This window comes from Haliotis rubra, unplaced genomic scaffold, assembly GCF_003918875.1.
Source record: "Haliotis rubra isolate DU_JTF1 unplaced genomic scaffold, ASM391887v1 Scf897, whole genome shotgun sequence".
Classification (NCBI taxonomy): domain Eukaryota; kingdom Metazoa; phylum Mollusca; class Gastropoda; order Lepetellida; family Haliotidae; genus Haliotis; species Haliotis rubra.
Window position 1 is genome coordinate 86,468 of NW_025767631.1, and position 14,072 is coordinate 100,539.

The 14,072-nt window shown below is 39.9% G+C and overlaps 2 protein-coding genes across 2 annotated transcripts; one reads left to right on the forward strand and one right to left on the reverse strand.

The window, feature by feature from the left end:
- Window positions 1–5,019: 5,019 nt before the first annotated feature.
- Window positions 5,020–5,640, reverse strand: LOC124263725. The gene has a single exon (XM_046698389.1). The coding sequence runs from the start codon at window positions 5,638–5,640 to the stop codon at window positions 5,020–5,022; it is 621 nt and encodes a 206-aa protein (XP_046554345.1).
- A 3,191-nt stretch (window positions 5,641–8,831) lies between these two features.
- LOC124263726 (melatonin receptor type 1A-like) lies at window positions 8,832–9,785 on the forward strand. The gene has a single exon (XM_046698390.1). It carries the CDS (start codon window positions 8,832–8,834, stop codon window positions 9,783–9,785), a length of 954 nt encoding a protein of 317 aa, XP_046554346.1.
- The last annotated feature ends 4,287 nt before the right edge of the window (window positions 9,786–14,072 follow it).

A 14,072-nucleotide genomic window follows, 5' to 3' on the forward strand; every position in this document is an offset into this window, starting at 1 on the left:
ACAGATAGACAGATATACAGAGCCGTGATACATATTGCTTAAAGTAATATAGCTGCATGATGTACAGATAAGATATCAGTATATTAGTATATTCATAAACATGCATAAATCATTACATGAATCTCCCTGGATCTGTCAATTGCCGCCTCCAGCCTGTATAATGAATTTGAATGGGTGGTCCATGATGACCTATGTGGGAGTGATCACTTCCCCACCATTCTCAAAACAGTCAACCCTGGGGATGATCCACCTTTATCGAGAAGGAACTTTGCCAGGGCTGACTGGTCATTATATGAGACTCATGATCGGTTTAGGAACAGTGAAGATCCTATTCAGTCGTTTTCTGATATCCTTAATGGCATTGCTGACAGAACAATTCCTCAGTCCTCTGCGGTTCCACATATTCGTAAACCATGGTTCAATAACGAATGTAAACAGGCCAGAAAGTGTAGGAAGAAAGCAGAAAAATATTTTCGCCGACATCCTACTGTCCATAATTTAGATAAATTTAAAATGTTAAATGCCAAGGCGCGACGCAGTTTTAAACAGAATAAGCGTCAGTCTTGGCGAAACTATGTTTCCAAAATAAATTCTCGAACGCCGATGTCAAAGGTGTGGAACATGATACAAAGAATAAAGGGCAAAGGTTCCAAATCTACCGTTCATCATTTAAAGGACGGTGATAATTTGTTAACTGATAAGGCTGACATTGCCAATAAGCTTGGTGAAACTCTCGCCAAACATTCGTCTTCGTCCAATTACGTCCCTGAATTTCAACAATATCAGAAACAACAGGAGAAGAAGAGAATAAATTTTAACTCGGACAATGGCGAAGATTATAATGAATTATTTTCATTACATGAGCTCCACACTGCCCTTGAGCAAGCTCATGACACAGCAACAGGAGCTGATAATATACACTATCAGCTCTTGAAGCATTTACCGGAATCATGTTTGGAAACTCTTCTAAATATTTTTGACACAATATGGACTTCAGGGAATTTCCCACCTTCGTGGCGTAATGTCATTGTAGTCCCTATACCAAAGCCTGGCCGGGATCATACTGATCCGTCTAATTACAGACCAATCTCTTTAACGAGTTGTGTCTGTAAAACCATGGAACGAATAGTAAATAATCGATTAACATGGTATCTTGAAACCAATAATCTCATAACAAATATTCAATGTGGTTTCAGGAAAACTCGTAGTACCATTGATCATTTGGTACGATTAGAATCCTTTGTCAAAAATGCAATAGTCAATAAACAACATGTAGTATCGCTATTCTTTGATCTCGAGAAAGCGTACGATACCACCTGGAAGCATGGCATTTTAAAGGATTTACATGATTTTGGTTTAAGGGTCGTTTTACCTCTTTATATCATCACAGTTTTAAAAGACAGACAATTTCAAGTCCGAGTGGGTTCAACCCTGTCTGACCATTACAATCAGGATCAGGGTGTCCCACAAGGCAGTATTTTTGTCTGTCACTTTATTTAGCATTAAGATCAACAGTTTATCCAAGGTTTTAAACGATTCCATTGATGGATCACTTTTTGTGGATGATTTTAACATTTCTTGTCGCGGTAAGAATATGCATACTATTGAACGACAACTGCAGTTGTGTTTAAATAAAATAAATAAATGGTGTCTTGAAAACGGCTTTAAATTTTCTAAATCAAAACTAATTGTCTACACTTCTGTAGAAAATATAAGCCTCATAAAGACCCAGAACTGTTTTAAATGGCACTCCCATCAAGGTTGTCAAAGAGGCCAAATTCTTGGGTCTGATTTTCGACTCCCATTTAACCTTTCTTCCGCATATTAAATCCCTAAAAACTAAATGCCTGAAGGCACTCGATGTATTGAAAGTCGTGTCTAATTCAAGGTGTGGAGGGGATCAAGCTACGCTCCTACACCTTTACAGATCACTTGTCCGCTCGAAGATTGATTATGGCTCCATCGTATATGGTGGAGCCTGTAAAAGCAACTTAAAACTCTTAGATTCAGTCCACCATCAAGGTCTGAGACTTTGTCTTGGGTCCTTCAGAACATCTCCTGTTGACAGTCTCTACGTCGAGGCAGATGAGCCTTCTCTTACCCAACGCCGTATAAAATTATCATTACAGTATATTACCAAGCTATATTCTAACGAGTCTAATCCTGCGTTTCACTGCATCTTTAATCCTCTTTAAGAGGACTTGTACAACAAGAAATCTTCTCTTGTTTCGCCTCTTGGGCTCAGGATTAAGCCATTCATTACTGCTGCCGGCATTGAGCTGGAAAATATATCTCCTTCCCGTCTTCTTTCTTCCTCCTTGGCAATTGGTTAGGCCACAGGTCGACCTGACACTGACTAAGTTTAAGAAAGCAGAAACTAATGAATTGCAATATAAACAAGAATATAATCAATTAAAAAGTAAATATAATACATATAAATCCTTATTTACAGATGGGTCCAAGGATGGTGGCGCGGTTAAAGCTTGTGCCACTGTCATTGGGTCCAAAACAATATCTTCCAGATTACCCAATGACAGTTCAATTTTCACAGCAGAAGCAAACGCAATACTAACAGCTCTTAAATATATAAATAAACACCCTAAATATAAACAATATATAATATTTTCCGACTCTCTTTCTTGCCTTCAGGCGATTAAAAATATTTCTTGTAAACATCCACTTTTAATAGAAATTATAGAATTATATAATGATCTTGCAACTAGCCAATACGACATCGTCCTCTGTTGGTTACCCAGCCACGTTGGCATTTCTGGGAATACAATGGCCGATTTTGCTGCTAAGGCAGCACTCAACAAATCTGTGACACCACTTCTTATCCCATACTCTGACTACAAAGCTAGCATTAGAACATACATCCGTGATCTGATGCAAAAGAAGTGGGACACCCAAGTAGGTATCAATAAATTGCATGAAATAAAACCCTATATCGGTTACACTTACTTGGGTTGTCAGTCCAGATTTGAAGAGGTCATCATACGACGATGTCGTATTGGCCACACAAGATGTACTCATGAGTACCTATTGAAAGGTGAGGATCCTCCGTTTTGTATCCCTTGTGATGAAAGAATCACGGTCAAGCATGTCCTGCTTGACTGTGTTGAATATTCCATCACAAGGGATAAGTATTTTAATGTCAAAACATTGAAGGATCTTTTTTATAATGTTAATTATCATTTAATAGTTGAATTTTTAAAAGAATTAGATTTGTTAACTGATTTGTAAATAGATAAATATTTTATTATTGGTAATTTAAATTAGTAACTGAGATTGTTAGTGGCTGTACCCTCAAAGGGGGTTGACGTAGCGTAAAATTATTGTCCTCCTGAGAGGGTACATAAGTCCCAAAACTTTCAAAGTAAAAAATATAAATTATCGCATTTTAAACGTAGTATTTTTGTTATTTTAACTGTTGGCTAAATTTTCCTACAATCGCCAGCGGCTGAAGGGATGGTGTAAATCCAGCTAGGATTCATGCAGGTAGCAAAAGTAATGTAAGTCCCCATGGCTCCTAGCATGGTGATCTACCTTCAGTTGGTGTCGATCTATAGCCCATTTTTATATTGTGTTGTCCCCTATGGTTAAAATGTTTTAGATCCAATTACTAGTTTTACATGTATATCTGTGATACTCTAGTGGCTTTACTGTCCTTCGTCGGCAGGTGTTTTATAAGATACATATATTATATTTCAATATCAAATGTTCTCGTCACGATATGGCTGAAATATTGCCGATGTGACGTTAAATATTAACTCACTCACTCATTACATGAATCATGTATAGATAATGTCGGGTACAAATCGATAGTTAAGAGTCATCTAGTACTGGGGAGAGAAGGCTCCGTTTATTATGTTATTATTTTTTGTTGATATATGATTTTCTATCAAGAATATTTCTTTAAGAGTTTTATATATAAAGTTAGATTTGGAAGCATAGTTTCAATACTGCAGATGTGAATATGTCTCTTCGCAACAATGATGATGTGATTTAGCATTCTATTTTCATATGGAGTACCGAACCAAATCATGTTTTTTGATGATATATCAATATAAATCAGAGTACTTGTTCCTCAAACAAATACAATCATGAGCTTGTATTTTGGACCCAGGTCTTTCCCCTGACATCAATGAATTCCATACGGAATCCCCCTTTAGTCCTTGTCGTATTATATCCCCTTCACACTTGAGGTGGAATGAGCAGGATTGCTGTTGGAATGAACATTCGTGGACAATCCAGGAAATTCGAAATGCATTCTAAAACTTCTTACTGCATTCTAAATGCATTCCAACTATTCGTGTCAATTCTTGAAACATGTCCGAATGTTTTGAACATGTTCAAGTGGGAAAATATCGAAGTGCATTCTAACTGCATTCTAAGTATTCATACTGCATTTTAACTGCATTCTAAGTATTCTGAGCAAATTCGAGGGAGAATGGAAAAGGCAAGCCGCTTCAAATCCTGTCTGAAAGTCCCGAATGTGCCTCGAATGAGTCGGACTGTATCTCAATTGCTGCTGGAATATCAGGTGGAATATTTGTCAAATGTATCGGAATATTTCGATTGCAGTTGGAATGCAACTCAAATGTACCTCGAATACTCCCCGAATACAGTCAGAACATCCAGAATACTCTTCAAATGAACCCTGGCGTTATCAGAACATCATCGAATCGCATAAAAAGATGGCCACCTGCCACGTGCTGCTCAACTTCCTCATCCACCACACCATTGTAGAGATTAGGATAACGAATCCTCGTCAGGTTGTGCACGCAGACACAGCATTCAACGATGTCCTTCACAACGGAAGGCCTTGGCACGAGGTGGTGCGGGAAATTTGCCATCTCTGGGCCATGATTCCAAATGCATTCTGCACTACCCGGAAGCCCCCGGAGATCCTGTAGGTGTCGATTCTTTTCTCTGGAGAGTCCTATGACTATTAGTTTCATGTAGAAAATCCTTCTTTCAGAGGCATCATCTCCCAGAATAAAACATGGCATATGCTCGTTATCTTGAGGTAAGGGGCGGATCAGGAAATCCTATGCTCCCGTCTTCAAGATAGTTCTTGAGCTCACACTCGTCGAAGATTTGAGCATCAGATATACTTCGGTAAGCCCCGACGTGCATCCACAGGAACTTGTAATTTCCATCCATAAGGGCCATGCGGACCACTGAGAAGAAGCCGTTGTAGTTGTGGTATGATGAGCCGATCTTGGCAGGGTTCCTAATGGCCATATGTTTGCCATCTAAAGCTCGTACGGCATGAGGAATATTCCACCTGTTTCTGAAGACCTCTTCAATGAGTGCCCATTCTTCTGGAATGACAGGGCAGGTGATAACTTCATCCTTGTATTCCTCCACAATGGCCTTACATACTTCTGGGATGATCAGGCTAATTGAGGTCCTTGCCACGCGGAAACTGTACATGATGCTTGGGTACCTATAACCTGAAGCCAGGAACCTCAATGTGATGGCTAGTTTCAAGCCTGGAGCTTGCGCCTTTCTGATGTATGTATCCTGCTTCTGTATACGTGGCCCCACTCTCTGCACCAACTCATCAAACATGGCAGGCTCCAACCTAAGGTAGTCGAAGAAAGACTGTGGGTCCTCAACTCTGAGCTCCTCCATCAGTCAGCCGTAATGTCCATTCAGCCCCCTCCTCCTCTCCTCTGTCAGCCATGGTCTGGTCTGGAATCTCCCAGGTCTTCTCCTGTTTCTTCTCCTAGCCCCCTCCACATCTTTTTCAATCAGGTTTTGTTGGATGATAGCAATCAGGAGCAACGCAACATAGTCCATCGTTTTCATACTGTATAGGAGTTGGGCAGAGACCGATGAATAGTCTAGATGAAACAGGTTTTTATACCCCATCCTGGAACATTCCGGCAGCATTCTTGATGCATTCCGGACATGCGTGTTACATTCCGGGTGCATTTAAAGGACATTCGAAACATTCGAGCCGCATTCTGTTTGAATTCTTTAACATTCGATCCATATTCGGGGGTCATGCCAAGAGGGTTCTGAATGCATTCTATGTAAATTCGTACAACATTCGAGGTACTGTCCAACTGAAATTCGAGTGCTATTCACGCAGCAATCGGACCGGACTCGTACGGCAGACGAAATGCATTTTAAATATTCTGAGTGTATTCTAACTCTAACGGCATTCTAAATATATCCTACTGTATTCCGATTCATTTGAGCTTCATTCGAGATCTATTACACTCGGAATGAGCAAGAATCATTCGAGGCAGGTTCGAAGTCATTCTCTTCCCACAGAGGTAACTTGTCATATCTTCCTACGAACTTCTGTTCTAATACGGCCGTATTTCCCGGTTCTCCTAAAATCCCCTAGCGGCAAAACCTCGCAACACGAATTATCTCCCTTGTTTCTATCCAATCGGAGCACGTGTTACATCGACTTAGATCCAACTTGACTAATACAATCAAATGTGGGGCCACAAATATCCCTCCTCTGCCGGGGACTTGTGATGATGTGACACACAAGATATTTAATGGCTAGCTTGTCCGTTGTCAACGAGGGCGATGGAGATCTGCCATTGATCCGTTGTTACATGACTGAGTTCTGTCTAGAAGAAACTTTTGCGCATCGTGCAGGGAAGAGGTTCTAGTTTTCCGAAGCATGCGGAAAGTACCGAGGCCTTGCGAATGATCACTTTTGAAACAACGTCGCTGATTGCATAATTAATCCGGTTGCAACTAATCACGAATCCTGAACTCTCGCGCCATGAAAGGGCCGTATTAGGACAGAGGTTCATAGGAAGATATGACAAGTAACCTGTGTGGGAAGAGAATGGTTCGAAGCGTGTTTAAAGTATTCCAGCGGCATTCTTAGAAAGCTTGAACAAAGTGTATATTTTGCCATTTTCTCCCAAATGCAGTTCGAATTTTCAAAAGAAACATTTGTGACTGATTCTCATTGATTCCTGTCAATTCGAAATAAGTGTGAAGGAGCCTTTAGAATAGGAGCCGTTTGAACAGCTGAGTGCCGAAGACGATTCCCGCATGGGCACAATGTGTGAAGCCCATTTGGTGTCCCTCACCGTGATATTGATTGAATTTTGCCAGGAGCCATATTATATACAATCACTCTTCGTAATAATTTCAAACGGAACTCTCTGTTGCTGGAAGTCCAATTGGTATCTCTACTAAAATTTGAAAATGAAACATTAACTTGCATAAAATACACACACACACACACATCCACTCTCATATATATATATATATATATATACTCTTAAAAATAAGAAACTATACATGATGTTTTGGAGTTTACTTACTGAGTGTATATAACTGATTCAAACATGACATCATTGCTCACTTACAGTAAAATCATCACTTTACAAATTTCCAAACATGATTATCCAGGAAGTGTTTGGTAAAACCACAGGGGGCTATTAAAGTCACTTGGTCAGAGTAATATGTCAGTATCTGGTGTGACCACCATGAGCATCGGTAACAGCTTGGCAGCGGTGACCCACAGAAGAAAGGAGATGCCGAATGCTGTCTTGAGGAATGTTTTGATACACAAAGTGCTGTGTGCAGTTCTTGTAGTGCCTGAGGTTGCGGATTACGCTGGCGCAAGCGTCCATCAAGAGTATCCCATAGATGTTCAATGATGGACAAATCCGGTGATCGAGAAGGCCAAGGTAACAACTGAACATTGTTTTGCTGGAGGAAGTCAAACACATGCAACGTGAGGTCGAACATTGTCATGCTCCAAAGATCAACCGTTGACGTTGATGTAGGTAACGACGTGACGTTGAACTGGGCTTCTGGCAAAAGTCTAGCTTTCCATAGCCGATTGCGCAGTCTGGTCGGAGATTTGGGGCAGTCCAAGGATTTGGATTGTTGTGGATGATGCGACCGTGGTCTTTGAAAGAATATGTCTCAACCGGATGTAGCGATTACCCCACATGTTGGGATTCACCACGGATTGGTTTGTGTCAAATATTTGTTTTGAAGAGTATATGCGAGGACTATATGTGTGTGTGTGTGTGTGTGTGTGTGTGTGTGTGTGTGTGTGTGTGTGTGTGAGATTATATTTATCCAATGTAATATGCTATTTGTATAGAACTTCCATCATAACACAATTTCATCGCCATATATTCAATCACAGTACTCTGAACTATGTGCCTATTTTTGTTACAGAGTGAGAGAGAGAGTGGTGTTTATTTCAGTAAAGAGTGCACATTAATTTTACAAAGACAGGATAGTTATTGATTTTACTTCCTTTTCAGCGGAGCAAGTTTGAGTGACAGGACCCCGTGGAAAGTATTTTTGGACGTCAATGGTGCTGTGGTCTCCAGCAATTTCATCTGTCAGACAAGAATGAATCCAGGTTTTGATTAAGAGGAAAACAAATATCTCGGTGGGTTTTTGAACATGTATGATACTTTAGTTCGTAATAAGCATTGTTGCCATGGTAACAATTCACACAATGTAACTGCTGAGGACATATGTTTACCATAGAAACGTCTGTGGAACAAAACTGACAATATTTAATATGCCTTGAAGACCTACGGGCGTCTGGTTAAGATGTATCTATTCTTTGTCAGTGCTGTGGTAATCGTTAGGTTCATAAGTGCATTCCAAGTTGTGAACATTTGAAAGGAATTAATGGAACATTTCAAGTTATCGAAGTTTATAATATAACATTGTAGTTAATGGTATTTCAAGCTTAAAAACATTCGAAATTTGAATCTTACAATATGTTTGAAGTTACTGGCTTTTCATACTAACATGACATTTGAAATTCGTAACACATTTTTCATTCTTTCTAGAATTTCATTAATTCCAACATGTGTGAGTCAGTGAACTGTAGTGTGGTCAAGGTGAGTGACATGCTGTCCCCAACTTCCATCAACGTCTCGGTGGCCATCTTGATTTGTGTGTGCCTTGTGACCGCCATGGCCAACGTCATGTTTTTGGTGACGGTGTGGTACACGAAGCGAATGAGGAGGACATTGTACATCCTTCTTACCAACTTCTTCATCACCGATTTAGTGTTTGTCGGCATCAGTCTCCCGCTCAACATCGCCACTTTTCTCGCAGACGGGCCTCCTTTCGGATATGTCGTCTGCTATCTTAAAACCTACATCACCTACGGGACAATCAGCACGTCTGCTTGTGTTCTCACTTCAGTTGCAGTGTACCGACTTCTGCAGGTCTGTTATAACCATATCTACACCCGGATCAGTTCGAGGAAGTGGTTACTGAGTGTGTCCATTTGTCTGTGGGTTATTCCTGTCGCCTTCTGCGCAGGATTTGGAGGTTCTGTTACCTACGACCCCCAGAGATATTCATGTGCATACACAAACATCTCCCTCACCTACATCCTGGTGTGTTGCCTGTACCTCCCCCTCATCTTCACCGTCGTCTTCTGCTACGTCAAAATCTACCTCTTCACGAAGAAGTCACGTCAACGGGTGGAAGTGCATTCAATTCAACACCAAACCAACATGGGTGCCCCGTCTACATCCTCCAAAAAGAGAGATGACGTCGTCTTCAAGATGATGCTGGTAGTATTCATGGAGATTCTCTTCTTCTATGTATTTCCCGGTGTGTTAAACTCCCTGATCAACATTGTGCCCCCGGCATCCAAACCGCGAGTAACGTTGGCAGCGTTTCACCTGTATCGCATCCGCCCCTGTGTGAATGTGATCACCTGCATCCTCATAAACATGGAGCTACGGATCGGCTTGAGGGACTGTCTCAGGTGTATAAGAGGGAACTCTATCAACAGCGAAAGCTAGATTGTATCATCTGCTACTGCTCCAGTCAGCGGAGATAAGTTCCTTGACAAAGTAAACGTTTGGTGTTTCCGACATCGTGATGCCCGTATATGCTTATTTCAAAGATGTCTTAAACATAAAATTGTATATTGTTTATAGGCTCAATTATTGGCGAATACCTGGTAACCTGGTATCATCACCAGTTTATAGTGAACTGTAATCACATCGTATCTCATATTGTGGCAATCACTTGATTGTGTGGCCCAGACTTGATTGTTTGCAGACGGCATCCCACAGCAATAATACTGCTTAAAGTGGCGTCAAACAAACACATGATATAGTCAGGATTGTACAATCGAAATCATACGGATGTGGAAAGGGTATTGTCGTTTCCATTAAAGAGAGATGTCGTAGCGCACAACATTCAATTTCACCCCGATTCGCTTTTTGTACTGTCCCTTAGTCGTGCCAGGATCCGATGATCTTTGGACTTATGACCCATGGTTTCTCGTCACTTCGTCCAGACCAGCCTCATTAACAGTCTCAATATGTGGTCTATACCCACTCTGTTACTAAGTCTCCTATCTATTCGTCTTGAGATGTATCGTTATAATGTTTTCCAATAGACCATTAATATGTGAGTGAGTGAGTTAAGATTTAAAGTCACATCGGCAATATTTCAGCCATATCGTGACTAAAACTAGTTCTAAATTTATAATATATACATATAATATATAAAACCCTGTCAACGAAGGACAGTAAAACAACTAGATTATCACAGTGATAAATTTAAGACTAGTAATTAAATCTAAAATATGGTACTTTTAAATGACAATACAATATAAAAAAACGGCTATAGATTGCCAACAACTGAAGGTAGATCACCATACTAGGGACCATGGGGACTTACAGTACATTTGCTTCCTGCATGGACCCTAGCTGGATTTACACCATCCCCTCAGCCGTTAGCAATTTAGCAAAGCTAGCCATACAGTAAAAGAACAGTTATTCTACGATTAAAAAAGTGGAACGTTTTAATTTACTTTGAATGTTTGGGGACTTAGGTATCCTCTCAGAGAACAATAATTTTACAGTACTTTAACTCCCCTCGAGGATACAGCCACTAACAATCTCAGTTACTAATTCAAACTTCCAATCATAAAATATTTAGCTATTTACAAATCTGTTAACAAATTTAATTCTTTTAAAAAAGCAATAATTAAATGAGGACTTATATTAGTAAAAAGATCCTTCATAGTTCGGGATTTGAAATAGATATCCCTTGTGATGGAGTACTCAACACAGTCAAGCAAGACATGCTTGACCGTGATTCGTTCATCACAAGGGATACAAAATGGAGGATCCTCACCTTGTAACAGGTACTCATGCGTATATCTTGTGTGGCCAATACGACATCGTCGTATGATGACCTCTTCGAATCTGGACTGACAACCCAAGTAAGTGTAACCGGTATAGGGTTTTATTTCATGTAATTTATTTATACCTACTTGGGTGTCCCACTTCTTTTGCATCAGATCGCGGATATAAGATCTTATAGCAGCTTTGTAATCAGAGTATGGGATAAGAAGTGGTGTCACAGATTTGTTGAGTGCTGCCTTAGCAGCAATATCAGCCATCGTGTTCCCAGAAATGCCAACGTGGCTGGGTAACCAACAAAAGACGATGTCGCATTGGCCAGTAGCAAGTTCATTGTACAATTCAATAATTTCTAATAAAAGTGGATGTTTGCAAGAAAGATTTTAATAGCCTGAAGACACGAAAGAGAATCTGAAAAAGATAATATATTGTTTATATTTACGGTGTTTATTAATATATTTAAGAGCTGTTAAGATGGCGTTTGCTTCTGCTGTAAATATAGAGCTGTTATCCGGTATTCTAGAAGATATTGTTCGGGATCAATGACAGTGGCACATGCCACTGCGCCACCATCCTTGGACCCATCTGTAAATAAGGATTTGTATGTATTATATTTATTTCTTAATTGACTAAATTCTTGTTTATACTGTAATTCATTTGTTTCTGATTTTTAAATGTAGTTAATGTTAGGTCAACTTGTGGCCAACCAATTGCCAAGGCGGAGAAGAAAGAAAACGGGAAGGAGCTATATGTTCTAGCTCAATGCCAGCAGCAGAAAGGAAAGGTTTCACTCTTATACCAAGAGGCGGAACAAGAGAAGGCTTCTTGATATACAGATCTTCATATAGTGGATTAAAGACACACAGTTACATGCAGGGTTTGACTCATTGGAATAAAGTTTTGTAACATACTGTAAAGTTAATTTTATACGGCGTTGTGTAAGAGATGGCTCATCAGCCTCGACGTAGAGACTGTCAACAGGAGAGGTTCTAAAAGACCCAAGACAAAGTCTGAGGCCTTGGTGATGGACAGAATCCAGCAATTTTAGGTTGCTTTTGCAGGCTCCACCATATACGATAGAGCCGTAATCAATCTTCGAGCGGACAAGTGATCTGTAAAGGTGTAGGAGCGTAGCTTGATCCCCTCCCCACCTTGAATTAGACACGACTTTCAATACATCGAGTGCCTTCAGGCATTTAGTTTTTAGGGATTTAATATGCGGAAGAAAGGTTAAATGGGAGTCGAAAATCAGACCCAAGAATTTGGCCTCTTTGACAACCTTGATGGGAGTGCCATTTAAAAACAGTTCTGGGTCTTTATGAGGCTTATATTTTCTACAGAAGTGTAGACAATTAGTTTTGATTTAGAAAATTTAAAGCCGTTTTCAAGACACCATTTATTTATTTTATTTTAAACACAACTGCAGTTGCCGTTCAATAGTATGCATATTCTTACCGCGACAAGAAATGTTAAAATCATCCACAAAAAGTGATCCATCAATGGAATCGTTTAAAACCTTGGATAAACTGTTGATCTTAATGCTAGAATAAAGTGACAGACAAAATACTGCCTTGTGGGACACCCTGATCCTGATTGTAATGGTCAGACAGGGTTGAACCCACTCGGACTTGAAATTGCCTGTCTTTTTAAAAAACTTTGATATAAAAGAGGTAAACGACCCCTTAAACCAAAATCATGTAAATCCTTTAAAATGCCATGCTTCCAGGTGGTATCGTACGCTTTCTCGATATCAAAGAATAGCGATACTGCATGTTGTTTATTGACTATTGCATTTTGACAAAGGATTCTAATCGTACCAAATGATCAATGGTACTACGAGTTTTCCTGAAACCACATTGAATATTTGTTATGAGATTATTGGTTTCAAGATACCATGTTAATCGATTATTTACTATTCGTTCCATGATTTTACAGACACAACTCGTTAAAGAGATTGGTCTGTAATTAGACGGATCAGTATGATCCCGGCCAGGCTTTTGGTATAGGGACTACAATGGCATTACGCCACGAAGGTGGGAAATTCCCTGAAGTCCATATTGTGTCAAAAAATATTTAGAAGAGTTTCCAAACATGATTCCGGTAAATGCTTTCAAGAGCTGATAGTGTATATTATCAGCTCCTGTTGCTGTGTCATGAGCTTGCTCAAGGGCAGTGAGGAGCTCATGTAATGAAAATAATTCATTATAGTCTTCGCCATTGTCCGAGTTAAAATTTATTCTCTTCTTCTCCTGTTGTTTCTGATAATGTTGAAATTCAGGGACGTAATTGGACGAAGAAGAGTGTTTGGCGAGTGTTTCACCAAGCTTATTGGCAATGTCAGACTTACCAGTTATTGATATTGTCACCATCCTTCAGATGGTGAACAGTAGATTTGGAACCTTTGCCCTTAATTCTTTGGATCATGTTCCACACCTTTGAAATCGGTGTGCGTGAATTTATTTTAGAAACATATTTCCTCCAAGACTGACGCTTATTCTGTTTAAATGTACGTCGAGCCTTGGCATTTAAAATTTTTACTTTATTCAAATTATGGACAGTAGGATGTCGCCGAAAATATTTTTCAGCTTTCTTCCTGCTCTTCTGGCCTGTTTACAATCATTATCAAACCATGGCTTACGAATATGTGGAACTGCAGAGGACTTAGGTATAGTTTGGTCAGCAATGTCATTGAGTAAATCGGAAAACAACTGTATCGGATCTTCGCTGTTCGCAAATACATCATGTTTTAAGTGATCAGCACATAATGTCTCATATAATGACCAATCAGCCCTGGCGAAGTTCCTTCTGGATAAAGGTGGATCATCACCAGGGTCGATTGTCTTGAGAATGGCAGAAGGAAGTGATCACTCCCACATAGATCATCATGTACCATCCATTCGAATTCATTATACAAGATGGAGTCAGCAAGTG